At 47.5% G+C, this 18,356-nt stretch overlaps 1 protein-coding gene across 1 annotated transcript in view; it reads right to left on the reverse strand.

The window, feature by feature from the left end:
• Positions 1-13,898: 13,898 nt before the first annotated feature.
• The window catches only part of LOC144178065 (uncharacterized), a 139,424-nt gene continuing 134,966 nt past the window's right edge, over positions 13,899-18,356 (reverse strand). The window contains exon 3 of the mRNA XM_077705592.1: positions 13,899-14,468. Coding sequence (XP_077561718.1) covers positions 14,436-14,468 — 33 coding nt within the window. The 3' untranslated portion in view covers positions 13,899-14,435. The remainder of the gene's footprint in view (positions 14,469-18,356) is intronic.

Raw genomic sequence — 18,356 nt, forward strand, 5'->3', positions numbered from 1 at the left:
CGATTAGTTGAAACGAAGCCAGGACACGTTTGTGAATGGAAGAATGTGCCTTTCTTAACTTGGTTTGTTTGTACACTGTATCTAGCTCCAAGTCAAGGTCGCTTCACACAAGCGCGGCACAAGCGCACATGCGACGCTTCGCTGACTGGTACGCCAGTAGGAAAATATAAGGCCTCTTGAAGGCGGGAGAAGAGTCAGCGAAGTCAATATAGGTACTAAGGAAATAAAATCAACTGATATTTTTACCGTACAGCGTAAAACTAGGGCGCGGAAAGCACTTTTTTGCGCTGGGCGAACAAGCACAGCAATCAGCAGCACGACTACGCATCTGCGAACGCTTTTCCGTCTACGAAATGCAATTTCTAGACGTGAGCTACCGTGGAAACTCGGGCGACGCTTACTGCACGATCGCAGTACAACATATAGTCACTTAAGCTGCTTGAAATGCCAAAACTAAATAAAAGTGTAAACCGGTTGTACAATATATACCCTATATTGGCCTTCCGCATCCCGCTCCGTGGCTCAGTTGTCTGAGGAGCTAGGTATGTCACCGCAGATTTTTTGCAAGTCACGAGTTCGAATCCCCGTGGGCACGTGCTTTTTTTTTTTGTAAGTTAACTTTTTTGTTTTCCGCCGATGTTTTCTATATTGAGTTCACCTTTTCTTGGGCCGCAACGTTCCTGGCTACACGAACTAGTTCACAAAACGCGCGCAGGCTGGCACTGGCGCGCTACCGAGTTCTCGTTGGCGTGCTGTTGCCATAAGCACCGACTGCTTGCAGGCAGTGGGCACAGGCCAGAATGAACAGACCCTTGGCCTGGTGCGAACACGCTTTTTACGATACAGGCATGAGGGAGGCAAGATCCAAATATGGGGGAAAAGCGCATGACATTTGGGCGTCTGTGGGTACGCGGAGGGCGTTCATGCACTGCGTAGGTCTCGGCTAGTGAATGCTACGACTACAAGCCGTCCTGGGAGGCTTATCTTGTGCATTTTACAGCCGACAACATGGCAGAAGCGCGGTACGATGATTACTGAGATATTGAGAATGCCCATCCAACAACGCCTTTGGTTATGTTTTACAGAACAGAAACCGAAACTTGTGTGATTGCTAACCTTGGGCATCGTCCAATCACGGCGCCCCTCCTCCCAACGTCACAGCCTTAGTTGGTGCGGCCGCCGCAAACCGCGCATGGTAGTTTTTCTTCTTTCGCGCTTTGTAAAATAATTACCGATTTGTAAACCGGATAAACGATGAAAAGTGCGCTAATTTGAGCCAGTCTACGCAGTGCAAGCAAAAACGGAAGCTTGACAAATTCACTTCAGTGTCCCTTTAATACAATCATACGTCGAAAATAATTACACTGCAGTATTGATGTCAAATAAAATGAATCGCGCAAGGCGTCACCTTTAAAGGAAAGTTAGTAATTTGCTTTAAGCTAGCGGTCCCGCTTTGCGATATGTAGAATGGCGCTTGGACATACTTCTCCCCTTCTACAACAGTTTTCGAATGATAGATATTACGAAAAAAGTTAAACCTGTGATTTCGTCTGTGATCTTTCACGTCCTGCCATTTCAGTTTATTTTTACTTCCTCTCATGCTAAGTTGAGCGTGCCAATTACCTAATACGAGCTCTTTGGCGTAGGGATCCACGAAAACACATGCGTACTCCAGGATTGAGCGCACATGAGTTAAATACGGTTGTTCTTTTCAGTTAGATGGAGGTTCACTGAAATCTCGTCTCAGAAAGCCAAACACATATGCAGCTGTAACTTTTACGGTGTGCTCCTGCCTATTTAACCTCTAACCACTCCCTAAATAAACTCCTAGGTATTTATATTCCTCGGCCGTTGTCACAGCAGCATAATTTACGGTATACGTATCCAATTGGAATGAAAGTTTTCTTGTAAAGGTGCCGTTAACAGACTGTTTAACATCCAAAAACTTTTCTGAATCAGCACACCAGGATGTTATTAAATGCGAATAAAGCTGCAGGTATACGGAATCACGTTCATTCGATATAGACCGGTTAACTACACAGTACTTTTGAACAAAGCTATAGGACCAATAGTAATAACAATGCAAAAACCGATTCATCAGTTCATAGGATGAAATGTACTACGCAGAGGGTGATATGCAACACCATCATTTGCTTTTCTGCAGTCCAAGAATATACAGTCAACCACTTTAAGCTTATCTATTTCAAGAGCCAAATCATGCTTGAACTCCACAATGTGCGTTGAGCAAGAAAATCCTGACAAAATCCGTGTTTGCTAGGATGCTGGCGATTATGTTTACCCAAATGAGTCATATCCCAAGAGTAGCTAAGCTCACCTTCAAAGATCAACACTAAATTAACAGCTAGGCTTCGTCAGTGACAAGGCTCTGTTGTTATCGCAAATTTAAAATAATTTTTTTTCTAAATAGGCAGTCATAAAATCCCCTGAAGTAACATAGTGCAGGGCATGAAGTTGATCCTACCAATGCACGAGCGAGTCTCTTCTACGTTTATCACCAACAACATAGTGCAACATTGCTTGTCGCAGTTTAATTGTAAGCAGAATAACTTGCGCTTTTGCTCCCACTTGCCTTTCTTTGGTGGGGAGTCCTTGACATGGTGGCGGTTTAGCTCCTGCGTTGTTGCCGCTTGCTCGACGCCCTTGAAGGCCAGTTATTTTGGTGAACCATCTCCATCTCGGATCGGACATCTCTGGCGGATCGATGTCTCCAATGCTCTCCATTTCTTGAGCGGGCGAATAGCCTCGAGATGATGCGTCGACGAAGCCGGCGGCAGAAGCGTGGTAGCGGCGATGACTGGCGAGGCTTAGCTCACCCGTCGGTGTGGCACAGTCTTCTTGTGGCAATAAATGACATTTCGATGGCCTAAAAGGTTCCCTGCTAATGTCCAGTGAGTCCATGCACCTTGCCTGTTCACCGAGAACACTCATTACTGTTTGACAAACGATGTTCTTTCATTTAAAACGTAGAAACACGGAGCGGATGAAAAACGCGTCCCCGTCGTTCGGCTCCCTAACGGCTTTTTGTCCCCCCAGGAAAAAACCGGTCGGTCTCCTTCCAAACACGTCTGTGCATGAATTCTCGGCGCCCAGGCGCGAGCCGTTGTTCGGCTGTATGCCGTTTGCCGAAAAAAGGACGTATAACCAGGTACCTTACGTAGGCCGGTCTCCTCTTGAACACCGGTTGCCAAATATTCTGTTGCCATTCGCTTGGAGTATTGGCGTAATTCGGCCGAGGACAGCTAACCGAATGCAAAACGTATATTCTGGGGCCGTACGCCCGCCGGACGAGCGGTTCACCGTTGAAACAACGAATGCACGGCAGCCGCGCTCCGGCCGGTCTCCTTTCGAACACCAACTGCCGCAAGAATACGCATATTCTGTGGCCGGTCGCCTGCCGTGCTTCGGCTGATTACCGCTTCCCGAAGAAAAAAAAAATTCCCCCGCATTTCCCCGAGGGGGAGAATGTGAAAGTGCGAATGCACGGTTGTCGGCCCGCTTGCGGCGCTTGCGCTCGGCCCCCGCAGCCCACCCCCTCGCCGCCTTCTCTTCCATCGGGTTTGTAGTATCACGTGTACACCACGCAGTTATCAAGCCGCTATAACGCCGCTGAGTCGCCAACGCACGCCGCTGACGACGTAGTTTGAATGCGTTAAAGATATAAGGCGCGTCTAACACTGATATCACCGTCGCGTCTGTGGCTTGGTCGGTAGCGCGTCGCGCTGCGGCCCGCAAAGTCCTCGGATCGAAACCTGGCGCCGGATGCTGTTTTTTCTTTAAACAGCACTGCGGACGCCAACGCCGCCGACGCCGCCGCCGCCGCCGCCGCCGGCGGTGGATGGTTTGGGGTCGCTTATAAAGAGCATTCGCTCTTAAAACGGATGCCCTAAGGCCGTACTTCGGCCGTTCTCTTTCTCAACATCGGCAGCCGTAAGAGAACTGAATATCTGGCAGCCGGTTAGCTGCCGTTGTGCGTCCGGACACGGGCGGACGGAAAAATGCCGAAGCGCTGGTTGCCGAATGTTGGCCGTTCAATGCATGATCAGTGGCTGCCAGAACCTGGATGCTGGCCGGACATGCCAGAAAGCGGCCATAGACGGGCCGGTCCTGGGGCACACCTTCTGTGCCGCCTGGGCCTGTGCTGCCTGGGTCTAGTAAACGTACGTCTGATCCCTGGTCAAACATAACAAGGTGTTTTAGTTTTGGTTTAAAATTGTCGTGTGATTGAAACTGCTGCTTTATTCCTTTTGCTCAACATAAGAGTCAGAAAAGGCTGCGAGAATGTTCCGTGGCGTCATCCCGTTCGTTGGGAAGAAAGGGTAAGGAGAAGAATGAACAAGTGAAACGTTTCATCCCTGTCTGCCACGTGAGGACTAGCATAAAATGCTGAAACTCGAGCTCACCTTCCATAAAAACACTATGTTTCATCTCCACTTCTGGCGCATGTTGTGAGGATGTGTCAGTCACGCTAGTCACGAACATCGCGGCCGTGACGAGGACCGGCCTCAACATTCCAACAAAGCTCCCGTTCATCGCCGTTGACAGGTATAATACCTTCCCCTCCAATGTCTTCATCTGGAATTGGTTGCGTGATCTGGCTCATATCGATGTTGTGGAGTATCGGCTGCTATCGACGCTATCTTTCCAATGCATGTGCAAGCAATTCACTAAAAGCAGTCCTAACCGATGATGTGCAACATAGGGCACTTGTTATGAGGATTTGAAAAGTTTAGAATTTAATTTTTCTTTTATTAATTTTCTGCGGAAAGCGACGAGTTTTGAACATTCGTTCTCTTCGTTGACCTTGGGTGAATTGAGAAATCATTTAAAAATATTCCGTATTTCGGAATAGCTATAATCTGGAAAATGATCCACTTGTCTTCTTGCTGGGCCCACCCCTAAAAACAAGTGGTTGCACGGGAAGAAAAAATATGGAGAAGTTAGCGCCAAATATCCAACTTTCTATCGATCAATCGCTAGTGTTACATGGTAGACCGAATTTTTAAAGTTCTAGGCCTGGTTATTACCTCTCTTTGACCTCTCACTCTAGGTGGATAAACTACGTTCCATTTAGTGTTGGTGTGCACGCGCTACAGCTTTCATGAATCGAATGCCAACGGTTACCATCCCTCGGCAGCGAAAAGCATTAAAAGGTGGGTGCTGCCTCTTTTGTAACTGAAAAGTTATAGAATACTGCCTTGTGGAAATGCGGATAAACTCCAGGGGGGCACGTACCATTATATCTATCATATATTAAAAATGCAGCTCGTTTGCTTGGAATATCACTCTTTCATGTTTGATTGCCGAAGTGCCGCGTTTCTTTATCGTGTGCGCTGCGGTTGCTCCCGACATCACTTTATTGTGCAACCGTTGATACCGTCGAACGTGCACTTACGTAATAAATAATGTTTGTCTAGTACTCTGAAAGGCGAAACTCTCGCAACATATTGCCACGGGACGTGGCGGACAATCCCCGTGGTGCCATCGCCCACGACCAAGGATGGTGACGACGAAGAAGAGCTGTGTGCGCCGCGCTGCCAGGCCGGCCTCCGTTTTGGCATTATGTAAATAGTTCTTTAACCATTATGTAAATACATAGCTTCATCGCTACATGGTCCGTGTCATCTGCCGCCACGTAACATAGGCCTCCTGCGCTGGAGTTTCGGCGACATGCAGCGCCCCTAGCGGCCGACGCCTCTGGGTAGTACAAAAGCAGACGACCCTCGCCGCCCTCCATGTGTTTTCAATTACAAGCCAGAGTGAAAGTTGGTTGTGGCGCTTTGTGGCGTGTTTAAATGACTGCATACTGTATGAAATAGCCCTTAAAGTAGTTGCAGAGGCTAAACAAAATAATATCCGCTAAAAGAAGCCGATTTGTCGGCTTTCTTTTGAGCGAGCGGTCGCGGTGGTCGCGGCGTGGGACAGTATCGCCAGGTCGGGTGGTTTAACTGTTTGACGACAGTTACAGTTTTTTTCTTGCGTGCGGTCGACAAAGGAAAGTTCACGAGTAGCATAAACACGGAACGCTGCTCATCCTATATCCTGAGGTAACTGCCTAACGTTGCTTCAGCGGGAGCATGCACGCGAACGCAAGAATTGCGCAGCCGACTCACCTGACACTGCTGGCCTGGCACCGCCTTTGAAACGAGTGGAAATTTTGTTTCGTATTTTCGCAAACTAAACGATTCTTGCGTAACGTTTTAGGCCGCACGATTAACGAACGGCAGGGTACATGTGTTCTAGCGAGTAGGTGGGGCAATACGCCAAATAAACAAATTAAGCGCTATTAAAAGACGCCAAACATGCACAAATCACACGCCTGCTGCCTGCAGAGATGTGTACTTCTGTAACATCACATAACACGGCCGCATACACGGGCGGGGCCCCGAATATTTACACACGATCATCACTGACTGTGTTGGTTTTCTAATGCAGGGGTCGTCGAATCTGAACGCCGACACGGCAGTTTTGACTTCAAATGGAGTTAGACAGCGAGACAAGAACAGAGAATTGGCGTCCTCCAGTTGAATTGCCCCCCCCCCCCCTCCCCCATCTTCACACTTCGCCAAGTTATTGTCAAATATAATTAGAAATTCGCTGAATTTTTTCCCTTTGCATTCAAAGCCCCCCTCCTCCCCCCCCTTCCGGATTTGCCGTCCAGCCCTCCGCCGTGTCGGCTGCATGGAACTCGGCCGTTAGTGACCCTCATTCTAGGCTACTAAGTGCGAACTGGGAATGTATGTTGCAAGAGCGTAATTAAGTAAAGTGAGAGAAAACAAGGAAAGCGAGCGGCCTCTTAGTTCGCGCGACCACTTTGTTTTACGGTCACTAATTTTGGAATCGCAAAACAGATTTCACGCTACGGTCGCGGCATTTTGTCACTGAGACACGCAACAAAACGGCAAGCTAACGCTGCACCATGTATTCGTAACGGCGACGCAAACGAGCACTGTTTAATGAAAGGGCGCGCATAGTGTGCATGTACGCAAAAGAGCGGCGCACCGCAGCAGGCGAGCCTGCGGTCCGCCGGACTCGCTGGCTTTTTAAAGCGCGATCATCGCCGATTGCGTCACTCTTCTCTTTTGATTGGCTGTTTTTGAGAAGTCTTTGTCACCTATAGTATTAGTTTAACCTAGAAATTTCACTTAAAATTGCACTTCTTACGACCATCGACCGGTGAACCTGCGAGTAGCAGACGCCGTCACGGTCCCGGCACTTTCGTCGTCGTTGTAAACGTGTTTAGCGCCGCGAAGCTTTTTCCCCTAATGCCAAGTTGATCGCTGAAATAGATCGGACGCGTCGGGGATGAGCTGGTGACCACGTCGCAAAATAATCGGGAGCGTCGAGCTCATTTTGCTTCTGTCAACACGGGATCCTATGGGACCCGCGCAGCTTTGTACTACCCGGAAGTACTGCCCGGAAGCCGCTTGCGCAGCGCCCCCTGGGCAGCGCAGGAGGCCTATTTGGTGGAGCGTGCCGGTTCGTCATCCCCATCCTGGTCCCAGCATCGCATCGCATCGGTATGGACGTTGCCGCCAGGGATATCGAAGCCGCGCCGGGCAGCCCCAGCCCAGCAGAGACCACCACACGACGATGTCCCCCGCCTCGTGTCCCCAGCCCGAAAGACCCAAGTAACGACAAGCAGAGATGAGCCGTGCTAATACAAGCCGAAGATGGATTCCCCCGCCCTTCCGTCCGACGTGGCCTTATGACCTTTGGCGCTTCGTCGCGGCTGAAGCCATTGCTGTTGCTGGGCCAGGCATCCATCAACACCATCATCGTCATTCGTGGCGGCAAGCGATTCGTCTGCATTTCTCATCGCACACTCTCGGCGTTCATTCGCCAATGGGCGTCGGCGTCGACCGGGACGGTCGTCTTCGACCGGCGGGGTGATGTCACGGGACGTGGCGGACAATCCCCGTGGCGCCATGGCCCACCACCAGGGATCGTGACGATGAAGAAGAGCTGTGTGCGCCGCGCTGCCAGGCCGGGCTCCGTTTTGGCATTATGTAAATAGTTCTTTAACCATTATGTAAATACATCGCTTATCGCTACATGGTCCGTGTCATCTGCCGCCACGTAACAATATGTGTGATACGGAGCATTTAGAATACTCTGAGAATTAATCGTACATGGTACGCAAAAAAATACACACTTTGACACCCGAAGCACAGCTACGAATCCGATTGCTTGCAAATTTATACCTTTTTACCCTGAGGAGTGTTTGAATGTGGGCTGTGAAAATTTGTATAGTTCCAGTTTCTTCGTTATATGAAGCTGATTTGAAGTTCTGTTGGTGCACCTTCAGGTTTGTGGCAGGGTGTCGTGTCGCCCTCACGCGAACTTTCGGCTCTACCCGAGCGCACGCCCTGCTGTTGCTTCAGAAGTCTACGAAAACAACGTCTCTTGCAGGTAATTCGTACACTGTGGCAGCTGTGCTTAGCACTCTAACAGACTCAGTAATCACGTGAACCCACTTCCTATGTGATATATTATCTCTGTAGCTCTTTTTTTGCCCAACGGTATTGTCCTTTTGTCGCCATCATTTGTTTTTGTTCCCCTTTGTCGCAGGCTTGATGTTACAAACTTTTGAAGCACACTCGACTTTAAACGGGTAAAAGTAGTCGCAGGAATCACAAGACCGGTCGAGTCAGCTGCAGCTGGAACGCCGCGCTTCCATTTTTCTCCGTTGAATGCAACCGGCGGACCCCAGGCTCTTGACACTTTATTACTACCTGTCGTTGCCCTCACACGTAAGGCTTTCGCGGGTGACAGAGCGAAAAGAAAAAATGAGGGGTTACCGGGAAAAGTTTTCCGTCATCTCTTCCGCAAGCAATCTCTCCCGCAAGCAATAATAATACCCAATTAATTTATTGAAATTCTTGTACCCCACGAATGCTGTAAGATCTGGTCTATCGCGGACTCCGCCACTTCTGTTTTCTACCCATAAATTAGTATTCAGTTTCGTTTTAGTCCACCATGCAACTTCCCCCCACGGAAAAATCCCCGTCTAGTCTGTCTCTGGCAAAACCATTACCATCGGTGGATCATATACATAGTCCTTTATGATTTCTGTTTCTCACGTGTCCGGCTGTCTTAAGGGTAGATATCTTTTTTGCAGCCTTTGCGATTGAAAGCGGACAATTTTCATTTTATTTATTCGATAAGCATTTTTGATGTATTGGTAGAAGCACCATCTGCAAGTTGGTTGTGGTTGTGTTGTAGGCTATCACGACAGGAAACCTTTACATACAAACTGATACGTTATAACATCTCATTGTCTTTATCAAGAACAAGAATTAAATAATACCTACCTTTCTGTGATTGAGATTATCCCAGGCTATCGTGGTCCAGTTTTCCGGTGCATGAATGTGAACTAAACACTAACTGTTTGATCGTTTCGTTTGAGGTCATGTCACCACAATGTTTGCCTCGCACTGAAAATGTACTATTTAATAAGGCTGAATATTTTTGGTAGCCACTCTTGAAAAATTCCGTCGCTTTTTTGCCCGTGCATAAACTGCGTCTGCCACCGCTAACACCGACGCATACGATGTTATCGAATACGAAACACTTAAGCGCATACCTTCCGTATAAAGTTGTAATATATGTAGTGTTATCTTACCATTACCATATATGGCTGAATTGCTCTGATTGTGGAGGCTGTTCGCATCTTTCTCGCCCCCCTCACGTCTTCCGTATCCCTGGAGCTTTTGACTCTCCTGAACTGTCTCTCCTTTCCTTGCACAATGGCGGTAGCTGCTACAACTCGTGCTACAACGAAATTCATGACAAAGCGAGAGTTTTTCAGTGGAATGCCTGCGGACTGAGACAGCTCCTCTCGGATCTACGTTAACTCGCTCTAAAGCACAAATTTCCCTTTATTGTTCTTTTGAAATCCCCATTGTTGTGCGATATACGCCTTTCCGGGTACACAGTTGTGCAGTCAAAAACTGTCGTAGAATTATCAAGAGTTTTAGTGGCCCTTAGAAACGACCTCACCACACTGGTGCATAGCTTACCACCAGACGCATCGAATGAATACGTGGCAGCAACTGTGCGGGGCGCCGGTCTGTCCTTCAAAATAATCACTGCTTACATTCTGCCTGGCGTGGCCTTATAAACAAACCACCTAGAAAGCATCATCAGCGCCACACCAGCCCAAAACATTTTTACTGGAGATTTCTACGCTCACCACCCCTCCTGGGGCAGTATAAAAATAACGGTCAAAGGCCAAAGGTATGGCATGTAAGTACATCGTCAACACTGGAGATCCGACTTTCTTCATGAGCAAGTTATCAAGTGCCCTTGACGTAGCGGTCATCTCATCGCAACTTTTTGCTAGGACGAGCTGGACCGTGGATATTGAAGGACATGGTAGTGATCACGTGCTGACCTACCTTTTAGTGGATTGTCTGGCGGGTATCCTACAAAAGCGTGCAATTCGCTGTTTAAACTGGGAAGAATTCACAACTGTGATGGAGGCGTTTGCAGACTCAGTAAGGTCATATGACTCCTTCATGGAGAAATATCAAGATCTCGTAAGCCTAGCACCAAAGTGCTGAGGTTGCCACCTAAATAAAGTACTGCTGACGCAGAGTTCGAGAGGCTTCGAGCAGTGCGTCGACGAGCCGAAAAACGAGCCCGTCGCACGGTAGCGCCTGAGCATATCCGAGCTTCCAGGCGTGCTCAGGTAGCGGTCCAGAGATAGATGGCCAAGCTTGCCAAGCGCGAATTATAGTCCTTCTGATCAAAGCTGGACCTGAGGAAGCCGATTTCCAGTATATGGCGCCTGGTTCGAATACTGCTGGCGCCACCAAGTCAACTGAACCCTTTTAGCTTCATTGCACTCAGCCCAAACACGACTGGCCTACACGTTGCTGATGCCTTCTGGAGGAAAATTACCATGGCGCCCACGCCTCTACCAACATCTCTTCGCTTCAGACCGAGGATTCGCCAGCGATGTCGTCGGCCATGGACGTGCCATTCTCAATGGCAGAACTGCTGGCTGCACTGGCCTCCATCAAGAAATACACGTGCCCAGGTCCGGATGACGTCAGCTATACAACCCTTTCGAGTTTAGGCGAAAAGGGGAAAGGCTGCCTTCTAAACGTTTTTAACAGCTCATGGTACACCGGCCGTCTAGAGCCAAAATGGAAACACGCCCGCATTGCGCTAGTTCTGAAACCAGGGAAAATTCAAACGGCCATAGTGTCTTACCGTCCCATAGCGCTCCTGAGCTGTGTCGGCAAACGGATGGAGAAGATGGTGCTTTACCGCTTGGAATGGGATCTGACAGTAACAAATGCATACCCGGCACAGATTTCTGGCGTCCGCAAGGGCCGTAGCAGAATCGATAACGCACTACGGGCTAATGCACTACGGGCTCACTGTTGGAGCTAATGTCATGCCTACATTCCCAGCAATAGGTTTCTGGGGGTGGCATTTGACAGGTCACTCACCTGGTCACCTTATGTCCGCCATCTCAAGGAGAAGCTTACATCAATCACCCGCATATTCAGTATGCTCTCCAGAAACTCCGGTGGTCGTTTCGTTAACTCTCTCCTTCGGCTCTACGAAGCGTTCTGGGTAGGCCTCATACGCTACAGAATCGCCGTTTTGGTCCCTCTTTATAAAGGAACGATCAAGGCTCTAGAGACCATGCAAGCACAGATCTTAAGGGACTTGCATTGGTGTTCCGAAAACTACGTCTACTGTTGGAACACTACGGAATGCGGACGGATGTCACCCTTGGCTCTCGGCATGCAGGAGCTTCTTCGCGTGTGTCTACGGATTCTGGAAAGACAATGTGACCGCCCTTCAGAGCCTATTTCAGTCACTGAAGTGTGCAACATCCTGCCACAGCATTACTAGCCACCAGCACTTCCTCTCCACCCGCCCTGATTGTTCCCGCCTATGAAAATAGTGACCATGGTGCCCGGAATTAGTCTCAAGGAGCGTATTCCGCCTCCGCTCGACAGTTTTTTGCTCGTGAATATATCTGCAACACATACTGTGGTCATACACATCTGTACACGGAGGTATCGGTGTCATTCATGTCATCCACTGTCGCAGTAAGAATACCTTCATCACGCACCGCCCTCAGAGCCATGCTCAGCCACATCATCTACGGCTGCTGAACTTGCACTTCTCCGGATGGCCTTGGCGCACATCATCGAGCGGCCGCCACGCGTATGGGCCATCTTCACGGACCCTCGGGCTGCACTGCAATGTTTACCGTCTTTCCCCAAAGATCACCTTGTGCTGATGTACAAGCTTTGCATATTAAAGCTCTGCAAGCGCACCATCCAATAGTACTCCAGTGGCTACCTGCCATTGCGGGATAACTGAATGTGAAGCGGACTTTGCAGCATCCACAGCGCATCATCAACGTGTATCAAAAATACCGGTGCCATTTTCTCAGGAAAATTCTTCAGCCCTTGCATCCAGGGTGGCATGGAGCATGCAGCAATCGATTTTGGAAGAAGCATCCCGTCATTACGTGCCCCTCTACTCTATATGCCCGCATCGTAATTTTAAGATGCCACCTGGGCTATCCAAGCATGACGAAGCCGTACTCCACCTTTTGCGGTTAAGTGTTGCTTACACGCGATACTCCTGCTACAAGACCCACCACTCCACCTGGCCTATGTGCCCACAGTGTGGTGTGCGTGAAGATCTGCAACCACTCATTTGTGAATTTGCTCGCTTTAGTACACAAAGAGTGCCTCTCGCAGTGTACCTGGGCCGGTCGCTCTCCGTAGGACCAGAACTGGGGGACGTATTAGGTCTTTGGAATTATTCCAAACGTACCGCTCGTGCAAGAAAAGCCTTATTGGCGTACCTTAAACACACAAGTCTTAATAGGACTTTGTAAATAGTTACAATCATATGCATTATTTTTTATCATTATAATCATCATCGTCATCGCTTTCATCTGGCGTAGCAAGCCAGGCAGCTTAGCTCGGCTGACATCGCCAGTTTTATTAAAGATCGTTCTCGCTATCTCTCTCTCTCTTGATCCAATTCCCGCATATTCTTTACATTCTTCGTAAATGTGAGCCATGGGCCATGACGTTCTTTTAGTTTAGATGTCTGTAAAAGTGATGGAAATTGTTACCTCAATAGGCCTTGTTTATAGGACATTCGCGTGCGCGTAAAATTGGACATTGTTGGCATATCGCTTCTTGTTGTTTTCATGATGTTTTCATGATGTTTTCAGCGAATCTGCAGATTGCGTCACTGCAAACTTATTATGCACGTATTTGTGCACAATGGGGAGTCCATAATTTCTGAACACAAATATACGAACAAAAAGAAAAAGTCGGAATACAGGCCAAAAAAAACCTTTTCGGGGTACATTTATCCCATGCCATTTGTGCTTGTCAACAGTACACTTCAACCATGCGCCAATGACGGCAACTGAATTAAAGGAAGCGGTAGAAAATATCTAACATTCTCGAGAAGTATAGAAAAGGTAGCGCGTTTCATCCTACTCTTTATTTGTTCGTCAGCATATAAAGCAACTTCGGGTTGCATATGACCAGTTCTATCTAGGGGGGAATAACGTAGTTTTTACGTTTTGTGGATTGCTGTTGGGATGGTCTCTTTTTATGGCAAGGTAGAGTATACAATGTTTTCTTCGTGCTTTTGCTTGAGTTTAGCAATACAGGTATGATTTCACCCTTCAGCTTCCTCGACGTTGTGTCGCTTCTGGACGAAGCGCTCCAGTTGCCCGTGACTTGAAGCCTCCCAGCTTAGATGTGATTCTTCACAAGGAGACAGCCGCACGAATTGTTGTTTTTCTGGCTGTTGTTTGCACAGTTTTGGTCTAGCATGGGTGTAATGCCCCTTTCCCATCTCCTGCGTGACGCTATATGTCTTTATTCCGCCAGGTCGGATCTGTTTTTTTTATTGAACTTTGTTTCAAATAACACAATTCACAGTGATAACGACCACTCAGCTTTTTTTACAGGTTTCTTTGTCACCTACGTTCTGCGTAGTCAACTGGCATCGCACTTGTGTACAAACAGCCGACTTAAGGAGCCTTTATTTCAGTGGAAGTAAAACATGGGTTACTCTACGCAGAAGGCGAAGGAAGGTCGAGAACAGAAATATCGCACGCCGCCGTAGGTTCCTTCTTGGGTGGGGCATACACGAGCAGACCAACTCCTACGTTCGCGCTCCACGCTAACCAAGGACCACTCCTACAGGCCGGTCACGAGTACGTGACGAAGGGTTTGGGGAGCTGATTCGGAGAATTCCGTCTCGGCTTGGGTATTCTTTTTCTTCCTGGCGTTGTGTTCCTTTCGATGACCTCCTGGAAACTCGGGACGGCGTGTGGAAGGGCTGAAAGTGTTTTCATTGAACGAATGCGCGAGGGGATGGCTGTGGCTCGATGACGGCGCCTGCCTGGGCTATCTCTCGTACTCATCGGACGCAGACGACGACTGTAACAGACAAAAACAAGAAAAGGCGATGATTAGTATGGTTAAATGGGCAGAATACAAGGTTACTGTTCTTTACACTTAAGAGCGTATGTCTAACAAGTCATCACTATTAACCACGTAGACCGTCAAGCGATTTCTCGATAACCTAAGCAACGCTAGGTAAGCAGTACCCGAGGCGATAAATCCACAAGACACTAACGAAAGTTAATAATAATGTTTTGTCTACCCCTTTTTATATAAATCAAACCAACCTAAAATTAATCTCTAAGGAAAAAAGAGTAGTAATTCAAGCGTGACGTTTGATTCATTTCCTTTCATCACATTTATCAGTGATGCAACTTAGGGGGCCTGAAAGATATTGCTGACTCCGTCAGAAAACTCTCCTTGCGGTATTTCGGAATGGGATTTCTGTGCAAAGGTGCACCGCTGCAGCTTCATCGCCCATCAGGTACGTCTTGCTGTTTTTTTTTATTCGTAGAGCAAAAAGGGTGAAGAAAAAGTTGAGCCGTTTTCCTGACAAGGGTTTCGCTCATAAAGGAGTTTCGTGCATACAAATAAACTATAGAAAAAAAGAGCTGTATATGCATAAGCTACTTACCAACTTTGTTTCTACAAAGGAAAAGCGGCAACTGCCCTTATCCTTTGCGAAAATAATTCGGCTGGAACTATCCGTATATCTATTAAACGGTACATCACAACAAGAACCTAATTATTGTTGCTTTCAATAGCATAGACGTGAAAGATCGAAAAAACGTGTTGTTGCATCCGGAGCAACCCTATACAACTACCTAACAAGGTCCCTCCTCCAAGATGATAAACAAGGAAGACTGAGCCAACTATTCGACAAAAATATTAGAGGGGGAACTGTAGTATATTGGTTACAAAAGACTGAGTTCTGACATGCCTCTCCTCGGTTTATAGAACACGCACGCACACACGCACACACACACGCACGCACACACACACACTCACACACACACACATGCACACACACGCACACGCACAAAAACGCGCGCACACCAACACGCGCACACGCGCACGTACACATGCACTCACACACACACACACACACACACACACACACACACACACACACACACACACACACACACACACAGGCGCACACGCGCACGAGCACGCGCACACACGCACACGCAGACACACACGCACACGCACACGCACGCACGCACGCACACGCACGAGCACACGCACGTGTCGGTGCGCGACTGTTGACGTTATGTTCCGTGCATAATAATACTTTATTACAAGCGTAACTACTAGAATACGATCGTAACTACTAGAAAACGCCTCAAGAACAAAAAGAAGCGCCAATATAAAACAGCTAAACTAAAAATATTGCTAGTGCTTGGGACAGGTATCACCAATCTGAGAAACTTTTCCTATCGCTTTCGGCTAAAGCTAAGCGGTCTTTCTTTCTACGTCCCTGCCCAGCATGCTACAGAATATCCCTAAACAACTCTGGAAAGCAATAAATCCGGACCATTCTAAACGGATCTGCTTGTATGACGAACATAATTGTCCGATTCCAGCGTCTGATGTTGCCCGAAAATTAAATTATACCTTTTCCTCGGCGTTCACGAAGGAGCCCGATAAATAATTACCGACCTTCCCTCTCTACGATCACCCAGTCATGCCCGGCATTACCTTTGAGGCTAACGGTATCATGAAACTGATTGAATCTCTCAAGCTCACTTCTTCATCAGGCATAGACGGCATCAATTCCAAAATCCTAAATAAAAAACTATACACACATCCAGTATAATACTCTCGCTCATTTTCCAGCAGTCGCTATCATATGGAGTGGTGCCGCAGGACTGGAAGGTGGGCAAAATCATTCCAGTGCCAAAAAAAGGTAATCCATCGTCCGAAAATAGCGACCGTCCTATCTCGCTCACTATTATATTGTGTAACCTTATGGAACATGTTATTTATTCCCACATTACAAAATTGTTAACATCCCTTAACTTTTTCCACCCCAATCAACATGGCTTTGTTAAAAGACTATCATGCGACACCCAGTTAGCTTTATTTATTAACGACATTAGTACAAGCCTCGACATGAATGTACCTGTAGACTCCTTATTTCTAGATTTCGAGAAGGCATTTGATAAAGTCCCACATAACAGATTATTTCTAAATTTATCTCTTCTAAACCTTGACACCGCTGTATTTGCTTGGTTGCAAATTTTTTAACTAACCGTAAGCAGTTTGTATTCGCCAAGTCCCACTCTTCTAGCCTATCTCCCGTTCTCTCAGGAGTGCCTCAAGGAACAGTTTAGGGACCCTTGCAATTCCTAATTTACATCAACGACTTGCCAACTAATATCCAGTCTAACATACGTCTCTTCGCTGATGATTGCGTCTTTTATCGTCCCATCTACAATAGCAATGATAATATATTTCTCCAGCGGGATCTTAATATTATTATAAATTGGTGCGATACATAGTTAATGTCATAAAACGTTACTAAAACCTCAGCAGTGTCATTCCATCGCAGGCCGGCCTACATTTCGCATTGCTATGTATTTGGTAATTCTAGTGTTTCGTCTATAAAAACCTATAAGTATCTAGGTGTAACTTTAAGCCAGGATCTTACTTGGACAACTCACATTACTGACATGACCAATGATACCAATCGCGTTCTTGTGTACTTGCGCTGAAATTTACGTTTTTGTTCTACATCCGTCAAATTCGTAATTTGTTCTAATCCATCAAATACGTTTTTGTTCTACATCCCTAAATCCTATCGAACACTCATACGACCGAAGCTTAAATACGCATGTGCAATCTGTGATCCCCACCTTCCTATGTTATCTAATACCCTTGAATCTGTACAAAACTGCGCGGCAAGGTTTATTTTTTTGGACTATTCCTCTCACACGAGCGTCACTAATCTAAAAAGCCGAGCTAATCCTTCTCTACTAGAAACAAGGCGCAAAGTTAGGCGGTTCCGCTTGTTTTATAAGTTCTATCATTATCGAACAGCTCCCAACGTGATTGAAGAAGTACATCGTCACTCTGACCGCGTCCACCACCCATTGTCTGTTTAGCCAGGAAAGACGCTCACCTTCGCCCATCAGAATTCTTTTTTTATCGAATCAGCCAAAGACTGGAATGGTCTTCCCGCCGACGCCGTGGTCCACTCCAGTCCCATCCGTTTTCACGAAGCCATCGAAGAAATTTTCTACTGACTTTCAACCACTGTATTATTATTGTATGTCCACCCCTTATGTAAAACCCGTGTACAGGGGACTTTGAGGTTTGATAAATAAATAAAATAAACAATTGGCGAAGCTTGCACTTCATTGCGCAAGGCTTCAACCATAGCAGATGGACTCTGGCCATAGCGACGCTTCAGAATTTTTTCGGCACCACTGAAGGACGCATCAACACGTATTTGCACAAATTTGAAGTTGTTTATTTACATATTTCGTCGTCGCTTTGCACTGTACTTGTAGTAGACATCGTCGTATGCATCGATGTCGTCGTGTTCCTCAAGCAAAGCAGTACATGCGTGGTTGCGCTTGGGCGCATCGGCGGCGCGTACGTGCGTGAAGCATGCGCGGCGTCCCTGGAGTCGCGTCGAGGTTCCCTAGAGCAGGCGCTGCGCCAGATTTCGCTTTGGTAGTTGCTAGGGGACGTGAGGGGCTCCTCGGGGCTTCCGCAAGTGTTTTTTGCTAAAGCCAGTGCGCGTGCCAGTACGCTTGGCGGTCGCCGCGAGGCACACGCTCACGAGCGCCTTACTTCTTGTTTTTTAACGCGTTACGTGTCAGGATTTATACCATCTACAACGGCTCTGCTGTTAAATAAGGCACACGCTGACGCTACCAAAACGTCGTCCCGTGGTCCAGCGTCGCCCCATGTCTG

This window comes from Haemaphysalis longicornis, unplaced genomic scaffold (genome assembly GCF_048455015.1).
Source record: "Haemaphysalis longicornis isolate Haplotype H1 unplaced genomic scaffold, Haemaphysalis longicornis Haplotype H1 scaffold_4, whole genome shotgun sequence".
NCBI lineage: Eukaryota > Metazoa > Arthropoda > Arachnida > Ixodida > Ixodidae > Haemaphysalis > Haemaphysalis longicornis.